We start from the raw sequence: 22468 nt of genomic DNA on the forward strand, positions 1-22468 counted from the left end.
ACACTATATTGTCTATCACGTACGATGGTGTACTAGTTATAGGTGCTAGGTAACTTTGGCTGGCTAGATAGGATCATATCCTTGCTGGATTTCCTTGGTTATGCCACTGATTTGGCATAACCATTGTTCCCTTTGGGTGATTTCCTATTGGCTTCTCCCATATTTGCTTGCACCAAATGGCTAGTAGCCAGATGATGATGCAACAGGGTTTCTACCCATTCTTGCTTCTGTGATTGATGCATATTCTTATTTATGAGCAAAACGAGTTGCTTGCTCATGTTTATCTTGGTATACCTCACTCCGAGCTCCTAGAAAGGTTGTTGGTGTAGAGGTTTTGCTTCGAATTTTGGTTTGTGCTTGCCCTGCTCCTCCTGGTGGCATGTGATGATCTACTCCATCTTGTGCTTGCTCAACGTACCAACAGTTCTTGGTGAAACTGTTTCTGGATAGTTTCTGGTGGTGTGTTGTTCTTCCTGTTCTAGTGTTCTTACCCTTTTGAGCTGCTGTCGATGAGCTGCTAGGGTTTGCTGGTGAAAAGCTTTTATACTGGCCCTCCTTGTGCTCCTTTGGTCGACAAGCGGAGCATGTCTCGGGGTTCTTCTCCCCTGGCTGTGTGTGTGTGGAGGGCATGCAGCTCTCCTTGTGTGCTGCCTGTGTGTTTCACAGGTTGGGACTTGGTCCCTGGCTGGGCTCTCCCGACAGTGTTGAGATTATCCTCTCAATTTCACTTGTTTTGCTAACCTGCCAAGTGGCTTTGCCACTTGGCCTAACCTTTATTTCTTTTTGTTGTCTTTGATTGCAGGGATCAAAGAAGATGATGAAGATGATCAAGAATTCATGAAGAATTCTAGCTTATAGTTTAGTTATGTGATCATCTTTGTAATTTTATATTTTCCTTTTCATTTCTTTTAATTTCTGTAAAGTGTTGTAATATTTATAATTCAATTTGGAATATTGTAATTGACAATGTAAATTGTGTGATAATTAATAAAGCTCAAATTTCTCTAATGAGCTTTAATTATATGTGATGTTCCTTTATATGTTAGCTTATCTATTTGTGTTAATGAATTTGAATTATGATATATTTATTTAATGTTTGAATTTTGAAATTCAAACATATCTTATTTGAATTCAATCATGCAACTTAAATTGAGATGCACAGTTCCCCTCTCTTCTTTAAAGCCATAGTTTAGTTCATTGAGGTCCAAGTCTATCGCACTCTCGAAACCCTAACCCTGTAAGGTATCGAGAGAGAAACTTGTCCCCCTTCGATGCAGTTTTCTTTTAAAAGCGTGAAAATTCGCCAGATTTTACGATGCAATGAACATCCCTTTCTAGATTCTACCCCTCGATCGTCTCTAAACCTGGGATATTACAACCTTGAATGCCATTTGTTGTTCAAAACTAGCAATAATCTCACTTAATATAGAAAAATTAAGAAAGTATTAGAAAACATGGCTTGAGGCAGTCCCAACCGAGGAGTTCAGCACTATTCTCAAAATCTTAGTCGTGAGCCATTTCATGATTTGGGTAGGAGGCTTGCAGAATACCCCAAACTTGTTCCAAATTGTCATCACACGCCGCCCCAAAAATTACCTAAAAATTTAGAATTGAAAAACTTACCTTTTCAATTTTTTGAAAAACATAGCAGATAACTCCTGGAAAGATTGCGACTACATAGTTTTGTGTTGGTGGTTTCCTGAGGGACCTAACCCCCTCCCGTGGCGCTCCCCAGGGCGCCGCCGGAGGGCCGACCTCCCTCCTTCCGCCGCCCTCCCTCCGTTTCTCTCCCTCCGTCGCTGCCGTCGGCACTAGCTACGCTGGCGGCGGGCCCCGGTGCCAAAGTGCCCGGGGGCTGTTGGAGGCGGTGACCGGCGGTGGCGGCTGGGGCGGCAACCTCCGGATTCGGCATGCTCTGCGTCTAAGGCGGCGTCCCTGGATGTGCGGCGGTGGCTCCTCCTCCACGGCCTCCGGCGATGGATGGTGGTGGCGGCGGCTGTTGGATCTTGGGCCCGCCGAGATCCATCGTCGGCTTCTGCTAGCGGTGCGAGGAAGGGGCGGCGATGTGGGGGGCGAGAATGGTGTGGTTGCGGCTTCCGCCGTCCACCGATTTCTCCTTCGTCATCGTTGGTCAGCGGATGGCGGCGTGGGGGCCTGTTTGTCTGCTTCGGGTTTGAAGGTGATGGTCCTAGGGTTCTTCTTCTACGAAGATGAAGACCTACCAGATGCTGATCCTTTTCTTCTAGCTGGAGTGTTGAGTTCTGGAAGGCTCCGCCGGCGAATGGTACAACGCATATTTTGCCTGTAGTTTGCTGGATCGGGTGGTATTCGGTCGCGCGCACCCATGCTTTTGTTCCTAACCGTTTGGTTCTGGAGGGAGCGGCGCGAAGCTCTTTTTCTGTGTTGACATCAAGTGACAATGGATCCATGATGAAAGTCAGAAGAAGAGAATATCATGAAGGCCGGATGGGAGGACTAGCTAAGGGAGGTTCAAGTCTCCACGCTGTTGAGGGACTTGCTCGGTGTTCCGGACTTCACAACAGTGGTATGAAAGTGGGGGCGATAGCATAAATGAAGTTTAGAGTCCTACCTTTCAGGGTGAAAATCCAAGGTCTAGCCTTAACTGGTTGTGTCTGGCAATGATCTTGTTGGAGCTTGGAGGCATTGTTTTGAGAGTGAGGACTATCTTCAGGGTGAAAACCTAAGATCTTTGATCGGGCGATGACGGTGTGAGAGCACTGCTCCCTTCTTGGAGGTGTCGCTTTTGGAGAGTCTGTATTTCAGGTGTTGTCTTGGTGGTGGATGTATTGCTTTTGTTAGGCCCGAGATACTGTAGCGGGACTTTTGTTTCTTAGTTTTATTTTCTATTTTTTGACTCTGTGCATCCGTAGTGCCATTAGGGTGGTGCGTTGTTGCAGAGGCTGGATGTAATCGGTATCTTTTGATATTAATATATTTCCTTTATCTAAAAAAACTGTATTATTTGATTGAAAAGTCACTTGTGTACGTCAACTCAATAACTATGTGCGTGAATTTTTTTCATGATTTTATCAAACTTACAAACGGTTTTGCTATAATATCAAAAAGTGCGCGCACCCATATTTTTTGGCACAGGGTCTGAAAGAGGATTGGACCATTGGTCTAGGATCATACTAGTATTGAACAATATCGAGGAAAAGGGATTTGGTGCACATGATTACCAGTCAAGGTTTTAAATAGCGCGCTATTTAATTTAGCGAGGACCTTCTCCAAACGCTATGAACGTTATAGCGCGCTATAGCATGCTATATATAAAATAGCGTTTTGCAAAAAGACATGCACATGTTAAGGATTTTGGCAACTAAAATCTTGTCCAGCAGACTAATTGCATAACCAAATCGTTCAAAGTAGACTCCCGGGACCAAATTAAAGACAACATTTTTTAAAACATACTAACATTATGATTTTTAAGAGCCAAAGATGCAACAACAGAGGTGGAAGCACTCATTCAGAATCGGAAGAAGAATGCATGACTTCATCTACAAATCATAGGATAGTTTGTGCAATACCAATCTAGTTATCTACAGATCAATAGTTCAATATATCTATGCATCTACAAATCAGGATGAGGAGGAGGTTCTAGTCAGCTCTAATCTGGTGGGTGATTTGCCTGCGGCGTCTCCGACATCCGAGGCGGAGGAAGTAGCCGACAGCACCCTGTGGGAGGAAGCAACGGACGCCGACGTTACGCTGGAAGAGGCAGACGTCGACGCCGCTTTCGTGGGAAACAGCTAAACTGGGATTTAGGCTAGGTTTTGCCGTACGTATATGTGCTTTATGTATTTAGCTTTGGTGGGGAAATCGTACTTTTGGGCCGATGGGTTGGCCTGCAGTTTTGGACCTCTGTTTTTTGCAGCCAAACGTTTTAGCGCCGCTACGTGTTACGCGTTTTAGCGCGATTTAGCACGATTTAGCGTGTTATTTCATGTTTAGCACTGTAGCGATCATTTTCTGTCAAATGTAGCGTGGAGGGTCCAAATCCGCTATTGCGCTAAAACCGGCGAAATTGCGCGCTATTTAAAACGTTGGTACCAGTGTTCCCTTCACTTTCAAATATTTGAAAATTTTAAAACCTCGCATTTCTATGACTTAAAAAATTATGGCGTTAATATATATAGGAGGAGTGTACGTAAAAAAGTCCTAATAAAAAATAATTTAAATTTTGGGAAATACAAAAATTCTGCCAAAAAGATATACTATGTTACTACTATTTACTATTGGGAATTGGTCTTGTTTATATTTCCCAAAATACAATATGTTTTTAACAGGATAAGAAATAGCCAATGAATCTATAATATCTAAATTGGAGCAACCCACTAAAGGTATTTCTCTTAACATGCGGGCTATCCACCTCATCAAGCATAACTGACCAATTATAACATGCCAGGTGTCATCAAATTGCCACCTCATCCCAAAAAAAAGTTAGTTACTAAATAATTGCCCCAAGTCTTCCGGTGACGTTTCTGTTTTGTGATTGATTGATTCCACTGCCAAAAGGAATGCATCTCAAATTCTCTCCGCGTTCTGAAACTGAAGATACACCACGCATGGCTCCTAGCCTCCTAGGAGAAGAGACGAGCAGTCATTCTGGCCTTTAAATTCCATAGGTCGTTCCACCTCCAAATCTAGGGGCTTATAGAGTCGGCTTATTTAGGCTGAGTCTTTTTTAAGTCACAAGCTGTGCTTTGCCTCTTGGGATGGCTCTAGCATACTCTCCTATTGCTCATGCGCTTGCCTTCGACGTCCTCAACCTTGCTATCAACATCATCGTAAATTTTTCTCATAGATCGACGCCGACAAGGATTGACTGCATGGTTAGCCACTGTGACATCCGCAGGTTTTATTTCTTTATTCACTAATCCTCCTCCCACTCATCATTCTCCAGGCCGCCCCTCACTTCTGTGTTTGTGGCCGCTTCAAGATTTCACCTTGGTTGCTGCAGATCTCATTTAGAGAACTTCGATCTGCTTCTTTGGATGTCCACATAGATAATAGCTGGCTGACTTCTTTTACCTTTTGTTCTGCATTTTCAGGTCCACTATTGTTACTAATAGACGTCATGCACATTAAGTGTTTGACAAAATTTCAAGCCTCCAAAGCTTGGTGTGTTACAATGGGATTCTCTTTTTGCACACGGCAATATCTTGATGGTAGCTCCGTAAAATTTCAGCAACACATTTTCCTAGGCTATATCTAACCTGATTGTTAGATATGCACACATGGAACTATATATACAAGGCAGCAAGTTCGTGGATCAACAGTTGTTTGACATCGAGCATAATAGTTGTTGGGGTCTGGAAGGTTAATTAATTGTCTCATCCATGGATAAAGATCAGATTAATGTATATGACAGGTACTTACTGATTTGCATGGTTTGCAGATATTGCATATCTTTTTTACATGGGAGATGCTTGCACATTGGTCAGGCGGCAGGGTAGTGAGAGTGTAGCTGCCGAGCAACAGGCAAGGCCAACTATGTCTACTACATGTCTACATCTGCGGTTTCAGCGAGAGCTATCGGTATAACCACCTGTACTGCCGGCCGCTGGGTTCAGCCAACAATTCTCTGTTATTTTTAAACGCTTTATTGTGCATGCGTAGATGTTTAGGTGAAGTACCAAGCTTTTATACTTTCTCATGTTGGGACAGTTTCTACATTTTTTGCGTACGGTCTTGCATTTCCACTTTGTCACAAATGCTAACAATGATGAATATTCATGTTCCAATTTTCACCAATCTATACTTTGGTGTATCAAATATTCTCCTACATCCTAACATTTCAGTACATTTCTTCCAGGGATAATCTTCCGAAAATCATGTGCACTGTGTATGGAGACTTGGAGCAGTGGGAGGAGACCAAAATTTTCTATTACAACAGATAATTAAAAATTAAGGTACGATTCTGGTACCTTTACTTAAGGTTTGTTGGTTCTTCCTGCAATGCATATTATTTCATGCTTATTTTCTTTGAGTACACTAGCGCAATACGATCATTACATTATAGATTGTCATGTTATAAACAATTGTACTTATTTTTCCTTCAGTATATTTGACTATACAATATTGATTGCTATGTTATGAATGTAAACAATTGTTGTTGTTTTTTTCTTTCAGTTTATTTGACTACACAAATATTTGAATAACTGCTATGGGGTTTATAATTCATTGTGGGGTAGCTTAAGATCAAGAATAAATTTCTGGCCATATGTTCTGATTTGGTCATATTTTCCATAGTATCAAGTGTATGGTGACGAGATGTCTGGTTGTTCAGGATCTCACATATAGATCAAATTCTCTTTGTAAATTTTATTCAGATGTTTAGCCCTACTCTGCAAGTAAAATGGAATAACAAATAAAAATGGAATACATGACTTGGTAGGCTTCAATAGATCCTTATTCAGTTTATGTTTAAATGTTCGTACATGAATCTTTTATTTGAGATGTCATATGAACTTCAACTCTTGCAGATAATAGAGGAATGAGCAATAAAAAGATCGTTGTCTTAATATATGCAACTGAGCTTTGATTTAATTATACAAGAGCTTCTACCATGCTCTGATTTTTTTCACCCCAAATCATTGTTTAATAATCGGTTATGATATTGAACCGATCATGTCATCTATAGTTCATTTTTACTCATTTTACTGCAGCAGCATACCAATTGCAACTAAACTATTTCTACAAACTTTTTCCGCTGCAACGCGCGGGGAATCATCTAGTTAGAAATAAGTATAGGTTATTTCGTCGAGAGAGTGACCGCGATAGCGGGTAAAGAAGAAAGGGCAAAATATCTCCCAGTTTGATTTTGTCGATGCAGATACGATGGGACGTCGTGGCCAAGGGAGGTTAGGGCATGCTTCGCCTTAAATTCGACGATAACAAGCAATTGTTAGCTTCTCTGATGGGGGTGCTTTACCAGGGAAGCTTCCATTTCAGCCCTGGCAGCAAGGGCACACAGGAAGACCATCAGGTCAAAGAAAAAGGGCAAATAGTTTCAAGAACCTTCTTTTATTTCTTAGGCCAAGCTAGCTTAGGTAGCTTCAGGATAAACTCCAAGGGACAAGACAAGAAAAGATGGCATCTCATTTAGAATATGCTCCAAGAGAGGAGGTCGTTGTCAACAGGAAATTTAAACAGAAGGCTCGACGAGCCCAGCTTTGAATTAACAAAGCCATCAACCGGCCAGGAATACAAGGTAGCACGCAGCAAAGAAAAAGAAGAAAAAAGAAAAAACTGGGGACACCAGCTAGAGATACAAGCCCAGGTGGTGAAGAGCTAAAGCCTACAACAAAGGAACAGGCAGACCAGGGCTAGGCCCTAAACTACAGGTTCGCCGAGAACGCCCAAGACTTCAGCAAAACACCGGCGGCTCCCCGAGACGCCACTCCGCGGATCTGAAACCATGCAGGACTAGCACACTGAGCAGCATTTCGAACAGAGGACCACCAACACCCCGAGAGCTGGCTAACTACGCTAGTGAAGCCGGCGAACCTCCAGAGCTCAAAGGGGGAAACTTCATGACAGCGCCTCCAGGAAGGAAAATGGCGCTCGCGAGCGTCATCGTTGTCGGCACAGACCAGCTGTGCAGTGCTTTCGCGGGAGCTTCAGCACCCACCCCAAGAGAACTCCTAAGTCTCAGCGCATGCCATCACGACAAACCACCAGCTGCTGAGGAACACCGGGGTGCCTCCTGCCACGACGCACCCACAGACAGCCACCCTAGGCTCGGGAATGGCCGGGCAAAGGGGAGACACACCGTCTATATGAAGCCGGGTACTCATGACGCATGGCCTCAACGAAAGGGGCTTCGAGGAGGAGCTCGGAGGATCGCTAGTAACTAGGGTAGCAGACAAAACCCAGGGGCAGGCAACCGGCGACAAGATGAGTGTCATGGCCACGCCTCCAAGAAGGTTAACGGCGTCCAAGGACGTCGTCGTCGCCGGCAATGGAAAACGCCTTGCATTGCTTTCGCAAACATCCCATCGAGCTCGCAAGCGTCCCTGTAGGACAAGGCATCCAGTGGTGCCACACCAGACCTGCAGGCACAAAACCGAGACACACCGTCCCCCGGTGGTCAAGGGTGGCCGGAGGGAAACGGGAAGGCGGCGACGGCGACCGCCACCGCACCATTGGAGCACCCCCTCCCAACCACCAAACCCCGCCATTCTCCGGCCGGAGCAAACCAGAAATGGCATCTTGGTCCCTACCAAGATCGAAAAACAGAGGAAGCATGAGCACTGCCAGCCCGGCCAAAACCCCAGCGACGGCCTCGACCCGCATCCTCCTCTGCCGTCGGGGGCACAGGGCAACACCCAGCTGCCCCTGGACGGGCCCTTCGGGACACCCTAGCCCGAGCCAGACCACGCCCGGCCCAGACCTAGGCCCGCCGGCCCAGATCTAGGCCCGCCGCCGCCACCCCTGGCCACGGCCGCGCCGGCGTCGGGACGCGCCAGCCAGGAGCCAGCCGCGCCGCCAGCCCGCCGGAACCACGCAGATCTCGCACCTGGCGGGCGCCGACGCCTCCAGCGCAGAGACGCCGCCCCTGCCGACCGCGCCGGCCCGCGCCGCCACCGCCAGCCGAGGGGGAGAGGGGGCCCCGCCGCCGCCGGCGCCCCGGGGCTTTGCCCGGAGACGCCCTCCGGCGGCGGCGAGGGAGGGAGGAGGCGGAGGGAGGGGTGGGGACGAGGCGGAGATTAGGGTTCCGCCCTGCCGCTCGCGGGAGCGGGCAGGACGAAACGTTTTTTGCAGAAATGGCATTTAATGAATCGTCAACAGGAAATTTGGATAAACATTCGTGAAATTGCATTCACTCGCTATAACCGCGTTCTTGTTTAGACGTAGTAAATGACGTTGCCCAGGATTCTCTAAATTACCTAATGTACTCCGTAGGAGTATATCTCACCATGTTTTTCGTGAAATACTAATATTTTCACAATCTCATAACTTCTTTGATGGTTTTCTCATAATCGATAATATTACCGTAGCATATTTACATATATTTTCATGTCTGGAAATTAAGCTCGTCCCAAAACATGTGTTTCCCCATGAAAAAGTACCTGCCAGGTTTCTGGGCTGTAAGATATTTTTCATCGAGAATAGCCGGTGTAGCGTTGGTCAATGATTCATTATCATCTCCTCTTTCTCATCACAACCAAAACAGCTGGTTTGCGTTTGTTCTCTGCTGGTTTTGAGGCGATTTTATTATATGCCGCAAATCAAAATCAACCGGCTGGCAGATGCTACACGTTTCTTGGCCTTTCCTACCGTCTTCCTCTTCCATGGAGGATATGGATTGCATTTGAAACATGTAATCGGTGGGCAAATTTGGCACTAGCATTTCTTAATTAATTTCCAAAGTTTTGGAGGGCTTTAATGACCGCTAATGCGTGAAGGCGTCACCGTCACAGTTTTTTCAGTCCGCGTCGTTTCGGTCAATCCATGGGATGTTTGGTGTGCCGTCTTTTGCAATTTCATCCTCCTAGAGTTTTGTAATTTTTCAGGTTGTCTCCACAAGAACACAAGGGTTTTTGTCCCGTAGAATTTGTTGTCCTCTAATTGTCTAATGTTCCAAAACGCACCCCTAAAATTTTTATTAAACCACAACACTTATTATGAATCGGAGTGAGTACATGTTTTATATATATAAAAAAAGGTACACTTAGAGTGTGTTTGCTAGGTCGGGTCACCCCAACATGTGTTTCCCACCTTAGACATGCTGAGTTAAAATTTTGTGTGTTGTTTGGTAGCATATATTTGTTGAGGGATGCTGAGTTGAGATATTGTTTGGTGGCTTGTATGAGTTGAGATGATGTTGAGTCCAAATTGTTAGATAAAGGTTCCTAAACCGAGAAAAAAACAATTAGGTCATTGGTTCATGGAGGCTACTCCGAACAAAGCATTGAGGAGGTTACTCCAACCATGGCAATGCAAGGAGGCGGCGCATCCTGTCGAGCGTACAGGCGCGTCGTGGCGATGGTGGATGACAGTTGTGGCGGCCATGTCGGCGTTTGCTGAAGGTCGTTGCGGTGCAAGGAGGCAGTCCTGGGTTGTTGTTGTCGCGATACGGAAGGCGGCGCAAGGAGGTGTGGCGATGGGTGGTCGCCCGGAGGCAGCGGTGTTGGCCCGACAGGGTGCGATGTGGTCACAAGGTAAGAGAAAGACGGGAACCTAGGAAAGATGGTTCGTTGGAGTGTTCGGGGCATTGACCCCTTGCGGTCTTGGGACAAAATTTCGGGCGTGTGAAGCTCGATTAGATATTCTCTGTTCGGGAGGGTCAAGGGATGTTTTTTCGTATGAGGTAGGCACATCCCATGCATCAAACACGAGGTAACAAACACCCAAAAGTTGGTTGAGTTGTGAATATCTAAGCTTGCCCTGCCTACCAAACATGCCTTTACATCATCGATATGTATGTGTAGTTTTTTGTTCAGTATTTTCTAACATCATTGCGAGTATCAAATGTTTAATGGGAAGATTTGCACTTGGTAGTAAATTTTAATATCCATTTACTTTGTATGTACCTTTTCATTTTCATGACGATCGTAATAATAGCATGATTAATAGTATTGAACATCATAAATGTGATTTAAAGACTAGTCTAAAAGTTTAATATACCTTTTGAGCTTCCACAATTTTCATGTTTTTTTAATGGTAAACACTAAAGATCGTAGTCCGATGGAACTGGAAATATCGGACCGATTCGATGCCGTCTGATGCTCATTCCATCGCATGTCCTGTATGCATCGAGATTTCTGAGGCAAAAATAAATAAATTTGGGCCCACACCTCCACCCTGGTATTAATTAATGGTGTGCTCTTACCAAATTGATCCCAAAAATCATGCATCCCTTCCCAATTATCGTCGTTCTAGTTTTTTAGATCCAGGCTTCCATGAGGCTGTGACTTTGTCTTCCATGCTGCTATGCATTGCCGATGATCGAGCTACATGCCGTTCTCCCCTGCAACGTGGTCTCATACGCACAAGAAGGAGATCCTAGCACTCGTCGCCCTTTGAGCCATCCACACGTCCTAGCGCCGAGATGGTGGTGGGCATGGCAGATCCGGCGAGCGCGGCGGCGCTGTCTGGGTCTCACGTCACCGCCCCTCTCCCGCCGCCGTGATGTGCACCTTCATCCGCGTCGTCTTCAACCAAATGGCTGATGCACGTCGACGAGCGCACGCTCCTACAGGCTCATCTTGGCATGCAGCGACAGCATCATGGCGATCGGCTGCACAAAACGGTGCCCCGCTGTTCTCAACTTGTCTATGTTACAGTTTATCTCCTCAACTGGCCTGCTTCACTGTCAATTGTGCCCTCCCCTAACGTTCTATCAATGTTGCAGCTTTGATCTATCCATGCCGATATGATCCCTAGGTAGACCGTATATCAACGGTAGGAAGCAAGTCCACCATCCGTAGGAAGCGCAACCACGATACAACTGAAGCACGACCACCAAAGAAGCATGGTCAAATTCTGTAGATGTGTCTAAAGAAGCACAACCACAATATGAGGGAAGCACTCATCGTTGTGAAATAGCATAACATGAAAGAAGCACGACTACTGCCTGAAGGACACATGCCTCAATCGGAATGAAGCAAAACAACCATTAGAAGGAAGCATAGCATCACCATCACTTTGACTAGATGGTAGAAAACCAATACCTAGATGCCACTTTTTGTTGCATGGAAGCAAATGCAGAGAGCAGGAAGCAAGTATCATGATCAATGGAAATATTTACCATTATTGGTCATATAAAAGGATGTGATTCGTCGATGGTGGCGACACAGATGCATGGTGTGCACGCATCAAGTAGACATTTTTCATTAGTGGTCGCTGTAAAATATGGATATATTCAAATTAATATAATTTCTTCATGGAATATAATCTCTCTATTCACCAGGAGAAAATATGTATTTCCTTAGAAGCATATCCGAGTTCACTTGAAGCATATGTATAATTATGGCATTGAACATTATTTATCACTAGAAAACATATTCATAATATGTTGCTTTTGAAGCATCTTTTTTGTTGAATTCACCATGGAAGCACAATTTTATTGCACTGCATTATAACCTGATTCGTTTGGTATAACAGAAAAATCTTTGTCTTATCAAAGCACCTTCCAATTACATGGGAAGCAAACTGTACTAAAAATGGAAACAAATCAGCTTAGCTAAGGAAGCGTAATGCATATACCTTATATTAGCTCGAGTTATTGTGTCCTTAAAATTCTGAAATAGTTTCCTAAAAATCGGAATAAATTTGGAATAACTACTAACGAAATCCATTTAATTAGCGTCAGCAATAGGTAGGGCGTGATTTAGGGGAGTAGTTTTAGGAAGCAGACTGTGCAAAGCTGGCAACCCATTCACATTCTTAAGTGGGACATGAATACATGATCGCATGGCTCAAATGAAAAGAATCGTGCGGTGCTACTCTGGTCCGATCGGAAGCTAGAAATCGGCATCCGATTCCTAGCGCTCCCCTTTTTAATTACGCTAAAAATAAAAGTTTAGCTGTGGTGATATTTTGGTTCGATATACCACTCATATGTTTGCATAAAATTGACGTATCTACATTGACTAGCTATTTTTTTATTGAAGTTGAAAAATCTAGGAATAGAATTTTGATAGTGCCTTTCCCCCAAAACTTACATCAATGTTCTCACATTTTAAGCAAGTTGATTTGTAAAATGTTAAACAAGTGGTCGAAAAATAACTTTGTTAACATGACACTCCTCGGCCATTCGGATCATTGCACATGTCTCTATGCATACAACGGTTGAGGCTCAGCTTTTACGCCGCACCTCATCTGTCGGATAGTAGTTGGCTTCTACGGTAGGACTACCAAAATACAAGCTTTTTTTGGTGTAAACTTGTAAAACTGCAAAATATACGAATAAAACTAAAACTTAAAAAAAGCCCATGACAGGTTGTCCTGCAGAAAATGCCGCCCACCTTCTCCATTCCTAAAACCCCAAAATGCCCTCGGCTCCTCCTATAAATTGCCCCCCTCGCAGAGTTTAGAAACCTTCCCCATTTCCTCTAGCTGCTTATGCATTAGAGCCCCCGGAGTTGCCTTCCGTTCGCAGCTAAGTCCCCCTTTCCTTTCGTTCCAGTCCTCGTAGTTTCGTTTCATTCGAGTCTACTCCTAGTTTCCTCGCCAATAAGCCCCTGAGCTTCATCCTATTCTAGCCTCCGCTCCTTCTTCCTCCTCCTGGGAAGGAGTTCGTCAGATCTGGTCTAGACAATCAGAGCTCCGCTTCCCCATGTTTACCCACCCCTTCCTCTGACGGCTGCCGTCCCCCGATGAGGTTGCGCGTACGCTGCCGCTCCCACTCCTTCTCCGTCGCATTCCTGTACTGGTTCTACGACTTCTCATGAACTCCTCGCCCCTCGAGAACGCCGCATCCATCTAGCCTCTAGTTGATTAGATCTCCCTCTCCTTCCTCCTACTTTTCTCGTCTTCTTTGGATCGTCTCCTTCCTCCCACCACCGAAAACAGAGATCTTTTCCGGTTCTTGATCCAAGAACCCCGACCATGTCGTCGCCGTCGCGCCGGAGCTCCAGCCCGGACAGCAACATCGAGGGCGGCAGCGGCAGCGGGAGCGCCGGGGACGAGCGCAAGCGCAAGAGGATGCTGTCGAACAGGGAGTCGGCCAGGCGGTCCCGCGCGCGCAAGCAGCAGCGGATGGAGGAGCTCATCGCCGAGGCCAGCCGCCTCCAGGCTGAGAACGCGCGCGTCGAGGCCCAGATCGGCGCCTACACGGCTGAGCTCGGCAAGGTGGACGGCGAGAACGCCGTGCTCCGCGCTCGCCACGGCGAGCTCGCCGGCAGGCTGCAGGCCCTCGGTGGCGTCCTGGAGATCTTCCAGGTGGCCGGTGCGGCCGTCGACATCCCGGAGATCCCCGACGACCCGCTGCTCCGCCCGTGGCAGTCACCGTTCGCGCCCCAGCTGGCTGCCACTGGAGCCGACGCGTTCCAGTTCTGAAGCAAGAGCCTTCCATCCAAGACATGGAATTGCTCCACACTACCGCTGCTGAAGAAGAGTACTGCTCCTGCTAGCTTGTCCTCCTGGTTAATGTTTAATTATGGTTTGATTCATGATGCTTATGGTAATTCTGGACTATATATTAGTAGTATGTTTTATTTAGTGTAATCTTGCCTACCATGTCATGTGCTCCTGCTCTGTAATTTCCATTGGATGTATTAGAGAATTTTATTGATGTTTGTGGAGCACATGTACCATGGAACTTGAGAGGTGATTGTAATAATACCTTCACATGAACCTATATATGTTCGAATCAATTTATCAGCTTTGTGTTGATTTGTATCAGCTAGTCCTGTTTGATTTGTGATTGTGTTTGAGATAATCCTGGTAGTTTGGTGACTGATTTGTATCATATAATCCTGATTATTGGTGATTGAATAACATTCAACTGGACTACTAGTTCCTTTTGCCCAAGTTAGCTTTACTCTCAGGAATCACAAGTTAGGCACACCCTCATGGCTTGTATCTGAAATTATCAACCGGAACCATTTTTATTTATACTATAATACTCTTTGTATCATGATGTTTGGAGAGCTGCTCAAAAGGAAGAAAGTTAAGTGGTAGACGGTACTAGACACCATCAAATGCAGCTGGCTGTGAGTACACTGATATTTTGATGCCTGATTATGGTTGGAATTTGTTTAAGACAATGACATCATCAATCATCAGGGTTGTTCATCCTTCTAGGTTTGTCAGTTCTGTCGGATTATAAGTTAAGCACACTCGCATAGTTTGTATTTGGAAATATGTCATCCGCCTGAGTGGCGTCGTCCGCCATGATTTTGTTGCAAAACTTGCATGGATTATGGTTGAGTTTTGTTTAGGACAGACATTCACATCATCGAGCACCAGGTTGTTCATCCTTCTGGCTTAGTCATAACATGGTAGCGTTTAAGCGTTGTATCTGAAATTATCAACCAGAACCATCTTTAGCATGAAGGACGAAAGACAGTAGTAGACACCATCAAATGCATCTGCCGGCTGTAAGGATGACGAACATTTTGGTTATGGTTTTATTTTCTTTAGGACATTCACATCATCAACTATCAGGGTTGTCATCCTTCTAGGTTTGTCGGTTCTGTTGGATTACGCACACCTGCATAGTTTGTATGTGAAATTATCAATTAACATCCATTTCAGTTTTTACCCAACACATGTGTAGTGATACCCTGGAGAGTTGTTTAAATGGAAAGGAAAATATGACATTTTTGCCTGAGTAGCCTTATCCGCCAAGATCTTGCAAAACTCGCATGAGTTATGGTTGAGTTTTGTTTACGATAGACATTCACATCGTCAAGCACAAAGGGTTGTTCATCCTTCTGGTTTCGTCATTCTTTTCAGAACATGGTAGCGTCTTCAGAAGGCCTAATGACACCGCGAGTAATTCTAGAATTTGCACAAGCACAGACCGTCCTTGTCGATGTCCACTTTGATCGCCTAGCCATTCTAGAATTTGCACAAGCACAGACCGTCCTTGTCGATGTCCACTTTGGTCGCCTAGCCAATTCATTCACCGTTTGCTTATGGTTTGGCTTTGAATTAACCATGTTTATTATTACTATGACTCTTGTGTGTATTTCCTGTCCGTGCGCGAATCAGACACTACAGGTCTCTAGGAGCAGGAAAATCACATGTGTTAAGTGTTAAACATTATTAGCCTTAAGCTAATCAACATAAGATCTAATCTCGAATTAGAACACCAACTTACGATTAGAATTTGTGTACCTGAGATGGCCAGCGATGACCCTCCCTGCCTGTTCGCTGCAGAGATGCTGAAAAGCTTGGAGAAGAAGATGATCATGGGCAGCACGTCTCCTGGTCGCCCGTGGTGGTGGTCTTCCCGTCACTTCTGGCCTCCCTAGATCGGTAGGGTGAGGGAATGTCGGGGAGCAAATCTAGCAGATCGTGAACCATCATCATCCATTGCTATTTGCTCCTCCCTTATATATGGCCCAGGGGACCAAAACCACCTGTTAGTTATCGATGCCCCCGATCAGGGCGTGCACGAGAAAAAGTCACGTAGGTGAAAAGGTCCTGGACGTTGGTCCTGTGGGCCCCACTTTAATCTGGACGTTATGCTTTTGACTTTTCCCTTTTATCCGTTAAACTAACAGCATCAACCCAACATTCTCCCCCTTGATCGTTAGTTTTAACCTCATTCGCCCATTCTCCATAGGAATGATAAACCAAAGTGAGGTGTTACAACAGCCAATAAAATGCTATTGAACCTCAACACTTATGGCATAACAGCCTATCTTGAAATGGATAACATTTTACTTATTGGGAGTGGTTCCTTTAGTGGTCCCTTTATTCCAGAATCATTTGGCTTGCAGTAATCTTATGCCGGCAACATGCTCATAAAGATACTGTGTGGTAAGCCATTCGTTAACGGATCCACACAAAAAAAAACATATAAATCATATTTATATGTTCAATATCAATAGCTTGATCCTGGATTCTATCTTTCACAACATTAAACATATTGTCAATGGTCTTGGCAACACCATTTGACTTTGTTGTTACTTGCATAGAAGACTGCGTGTTCATATTGCAGTAAGTGGTTTTGAAATGTTGTCTACCACCTTAATTTCGGGAAATACCTTTTGACATACAACCTGCCATATAGCCTCTTAACATGCCACATAACTAGTTGCATCATTTACTCGATGCCATATTTGTCATTTTGGAGCTTTTCCACGATATAACTCCATAGGCGAGGGTGAGGATGTGACATGACGTGGAAACCTTAATATCCACACACCTCGCAAAACCAATGTCTGAATAACCCACACAATAGAAGGTTACCATACATCATATTAATGAGCATGCAAACTTTATTGCCATGCATGTACTGCAAGACCTTTTGATAGCTTTTAAACTTATTGTTTATTTGCCAATTATCCCGATCGAAAATAGGGCATATTCTTTCTCAAATACATATGTTGCTTCTGACAACTGAAGCATAAGGAACCGACATTATCTGATCAGTTTTAAAATGGTTCATTGGACAATTAAATGTCCATCTTTATCGCCCTTAGCTTTAGTAGCAGGTGAGATAGAGTACTAATGCATAGTATTTTTTCTCTCGTACTCCATCAACGTATGTCATCATAATAAAACATATACTCCTTTAGATTGGACTTATATATATATCTTGGAGAACCTTAGTACAATCGAAGTATAAGGCATTACCAAGATCTTTCATATCATAACATAGAAGATTGAAATCTCTTGATAGACCATAAGATTCAATATACATAAAGTAGTGAAGCTTACTCCCCTCGTCTTGAGGTACTATTGTAACATTATTTCTTAGAGTCACATTTGGTTTTGTATAGCCATTTAAGGCCTACCATTAGTTAACTCATTCAGGAAACTCTATTGAGCTCCTTACTTAAGTGAAACTCATAATCTTCATCATACATGGCAAAGGTCACCAAGATGAATTCTCACACACATTATTTATAACATGAAATTTGTTGAGGCTCAACACCAAGTGTTGCATTAGGGACTACATAAATCTCAACATAATTGATGCATATGAACAAATATCTCATGAAATTCTCCTTAAGATTCATGTTCATAAGCTCCAGTTCTCCGTGATCACTTTATATGGAGAACATGGCTCCAAAACTTGATAATGCTTCATTTCAGTTCTAAACCACAATACCGTTGGGCAGAAGGTGGAAAAGAAGTTGATAAAAATAATGTGGCACATGATTATAAACGACGTTGGTCAGAATTACAATCATGATCCACATGGTACTCGACAACATTGCCACTTTTAGTGGAGCAAGACAAATGATCATAAACGACGTTGGTCAGATATATAACCATAAGCCACATGCTACACCATAAACAACATTAGAATGGCAAATTTGCCACTTTATCATTCATGTGTGTTTCATAGTGTTCATTAGGGAGTAATATCACATTAATGAAAAGGAGTCAAAACATTAGTGTGATTTTTCATTCATTCACTCTCCAAATAGGACTTCTCGTTGGTTCCATCATATTCGAAGAATTAATACAATATTATTCTAGCGTAAGTAAAAATGAGTAAGATGACCCATATTAAATGAGACATTACCTTTCCCCCTTCGAAATGTGGTAAACTTACCATAATTTCGACGAGGTCTCATTTCACCTCTCTTACATCATAGTTGTGTCATAGCACACATAATTACTACAAAAGATACATGCACCGAGGACACAAAAATTCTCACCACATGGCGAGACTTACATAAAATGATTGCATTCCAAAGAACAAAATGTTCATATAAAGAAACAAGTTGTCTTACAATGCTTTATTCGTCATTGTCCTCATAGCAAAACCCCTTGTTCATTGGGATGAAAAAAAAGGGACAAAATCTTTATGAGCATCATTATAAATATTAAACATGAGTAAAACTTGCAATGATTAGAATCACAACAAGTTTATTTATTGTTCTAATCCGTATCACCGTTGGGCTGAAAACGGAAAAGAATCTTATTTCTTCAAAATGAAACATGACAATAATCAACGTTGGTCAGAATATTATCATGTACCATATATCATATGCTCATAAATAAAATCTATAATCAAAACTTCGTGTTGGTCCATTTTGACTAGAGAAACTCAATTGACATAACAACCAAGTGAAAACTTTCGCCAATTTAATAGCCGTCATTAACATAGAAAAGATCAAGATAATGATTCATAACAATTCACCGATCATTTTTCCATCAAATTTTGACACTATAATATCAATTAGGTGTCAAATAATCATTAAACTTTCAACGACATGATACAAAAGTACCGTTCATTTTATACATTAACATCATAAAAAATTGACATCTCACTGAGTAAACATTAGGGTAACATCCATGGTAAGAATGGCATTATTCTCCAAATAAATTTGAATATCAAATTACATCAAGCTTCACCAAATACATAGAATTTTGTAAGCAATAATAGTCAAATAAATGACCATATGTAACCATTATCACGTCAAAATTCTCTAAGGAATACATCTTCATTTGGAGAAATAACCATAACTTCATAATCATTATAATAGCCATTGAATCTTTAGTCGGTGCATGCACCAACATAATACTTTGTCATACTGGCTCAATATTCTTTGGCCGTGCAGTGCGGTGCGGAAAACCGAACCACATGGTCATCATCATAATATTCCTTAAGTTGGCCTCGGCCCATTAGTGATGATCACATCACTATAAATGCCATAATCATGATATCACCATAAACTAATAATTGTCATGTCACAATTGCGATATTAACATAAACCACATGCTCAAACAAAATTTATGTACACAATACACATAAACTTAGGAGAGCTACACCAAATTGTTCTCAATGTCAATATCATTTACGACATTTGTACTTCAACATCAAATTATATTAATAAGAGATCATTGAAATATGTCAAGGAAATGACATCAACATTAAATTTAAACGGAAGGAAAATTATTATCTTCCTCTGAAACTTCTTGCATTCTCTGATTTTAAATAGTACATATTACATCATCATAAAACTTTGGAATAGCACATAAAATGCACTGGAAAACAGAGAAGAAAATCTTTGGCCCAAAAACGTACTGCAGCCCTTAACAAAATACCGCCCAGAGGCATTAAAACGTTAGGAAGGCTACATGGCGAAGTAACCTGGGCTCGGCCTTTTCTCGCATTTGGCCCGGTGAGCCAACATGGCCTGAATGACCTCCACGTTGTTCTCGACCGTCGGATGCATCCGACGGCTGTGATCGAAACGAGACGGAACAAAACCGCCGGCCGGCACCCTAACCCTAGTCATTTCCCCCACTCCCCGATATTTCCGCGTCACGGCCCGGCGGCGCGGGCGCTTGAGGCGGCCACGGCCACGGCGGGCGGGGAGCGCTTGAGGCGGCCACGGCCACGGCGGGTGGGAGCGCGCGAGGCGCCCACGGCCCGGCGGCCCGAGCGAGCGAGGCGCCTCGGCCGCGACGGCGCGCGACGCGCGAGGTGGCCACGCCCGGCGGCCCGATGCGCGCGAGGCGGCCCGCGCCGGCCGCGCGAGGCACGCGAGCCTCGCCTTCATCATCCCGGCGCGGTGGCTGCGCTCGCCGGAGCAGCGTGCGACGGACCATGTCCGGCGCGCTCCTCCGTCGAGCGTGGCTACTGGCGCCGTTTCTTTGCGTCTGTGAGGGGGTGGTGCTCACCGGCGAGTCCGGCAGCCGTTAGGCGACGACAAAGGCCGGCGGCGCGACGGCCACCGGCGGTCCGTCCATTCCGCGCGTTACCGCGCGTCAATCCGCGCACTCCTCCGTCGGGAGAGAGTGGCGGCGCGGGATCTCTGCCCTCGCCGGAGCAGCGGCTGCTCCGACGGGCCCCAGAGGGGAGAGGCAGACACCCGGCGGCATCAGGTGAGGTTCTCATCCTCAGACTCGTGCCAAATAGCATAATTAGGGTTCATCCGTAATTGGGGAATCAGGGTTAGGGTGTATACATCATCTAATCATGCAACATACAACAATAATTCGGGCTAATCTGAGGCTTAAGCATGATTTCGAAACTAAAATAGGATCATCAGATTGCTTGCATAACAAATCTGAGAGCCTAGCATGCATAACAGGGGCTAAACATTATCTCCTAACCAAATTTAGGACTCTAAGATGACCAGATCAGCTCTGATACCATTGTTAAACATTATTAGCCTTAAGCTAATCAACATAAGATCTAATCTCGAATTAGAACACCAACTTACGATTAGAATTTGTGTACCTGAGATGGCCAGCGATGACCCTCCCTGCCTGTTCGCTGCAGAGATGCTTCGAAAAGCTTGGAGAAGAAGATGATCATGGGCAGCACGTCTCCTGGTCGCCCGTGGTGGTGGTCTTCCCGTCACTTCTGGCCTCCCTAGATCGGTAGGGTGAGGGAATGTCGGGGAGCAAATCTAGCAGATCGTGAACCATCATCATCCATTGCTATTTGCTCCTCCCTTATATATGGCCCAGTGTGACAGGGGACCAAAACCACCTGTTAGTTATCGATGCCCCCGATCAGGGCGTGCACGAGAAAAAGTCACGTAGGTGAAAAGGTCCTGGACGTTGGTCCTGTGGGCCCCACTTTAATCTGGACGTTATGCTTTTGACTTTTCCCTTTTATCTGTTAAACTAACAGATCAACCCAACATTAAGATGCCAAGTCAATTCTTTTGTTGTTGGTCTAGCCTTGCCTTTTCTCTCTTTTAAAACAGTTCTATGGATGATACTTTTGCGATAAATTTAGGCTGCCTACATCATCAAGCCAGATCTTACATTATTTGAAAACTTAGGAATTTCGTAGGAGTTATCTCCAGATGGCACATGGTGTTCTAGTTTTGTGTGTCTTAACTTTGACTAGTAATACACGTGTCGCTTGCTATAAAAATTATACCCTCAAAAATATTGGAATGTAAATTTAATGGTATAACCTTTTATAACATATCATAACCCCGCAAATCAAAGAGGCACTTAGATGCAGGTGCGGATCTGCCTCCCCTTGAGCCCAGGCTTGCTGGCTGCGATATGTGACTTTGTACAATTATTTCATCCAAAAAAAATGATGTCTTAATCGCGAGGGGATAAATGGAGGCCAAACTACATGCAGTTTTTCTATAAAAATAATAAAAATTCGTATTTTGGAGTGCCAAAAAATTCCAAAATAAAACTATAGAGGTAGGCAATGATGTATACTATAAACTTATTAAATTTTAATAGTAGGAACTACTTTGTATTCTCGGCTACACAAAAATAACAAAATCCGACAAATTATATAGGGTTAAAATGTGGACGCGCATTTTTGGCACATGGGTGCTATGCACCTCATAAATCCTAAAATTCGTGGTAATTTTAAATATTGAAATAAAAAAACCGAATCCTCCTGGAAACAAAAGATAATCAAGTATTGTACTCGTATAAAATTGTTTGGGCTCGAAATGATTTTTATGGTATCTTGGGCAAAAATAAAAGACAAGTTTATGACGAATATAGCGTGATGTACATGGACATGAGGTTTGATCGATTTTGTCTTTTTTACCCCAGATACCATGATAGTAATTTTCTCGTGAATTTTTTTTTATGCAAGATCTTTGGTTTCCAAAAAAATCAGATTTTTTCAACCTTTTTTTAATTATCATGATTTTTTTTTGGATGTACGGGGTATTTGGCACCCATGAACATGGATGTATTTTCCGTTAAAATATGCACTATTTACTGCAAATTTTATCAGATTTTGTCCTTTTATGTAGCTTAGAATTCAAAGTAGTTCGTATTGAGATTTTACATGTTTGTAGTACATATCATTGGCTACCTCCAGAATTTTGTTTGAGATTTTTTGAAAACTTTGAATTATAAATTCTAA

General features: G+C 43.8%; 1 protein-coding gene across 1 annotated transcript; it reads left to right on the plus strand.

Annotated features, from left to right (window-relative positions):
- The first annotated feature begins 13048 nt into the window (after positions 1-13048).
- Positions 13049-14337, plus strand: LOC124646579 (ocs element-binding factor 1-like). The gene has a single exon (XM_047186685.1). The coding sequence runs from the start codon at positions 13579-13581 to the stop codon at positions 14026-14028; it is 450 nt and encodes a 149-aa protein (XP_047042641.1). The 5' UTR covers positions 13049-13578; the 3' UTR covers positions 14029-14337.
- Positions 14338-22468: the final 8131 nt, after the last annotated feature.

This window comes from Lolium rigidum, chromosome 4 (genome assembly GCF_022539505.1).
Source record: "Lolium rigidum isolate FL_2022 chromosome 4, APGP_CSIRO_Lrig_0.1, whole genome shotgun sequence".
Taxonomy (NCBI): Eukaryota; Viridiplantae; Streptophyta; class Magnoliopsida; order Poales; family Poaceae; genus Lolium; species Lolium rigidum.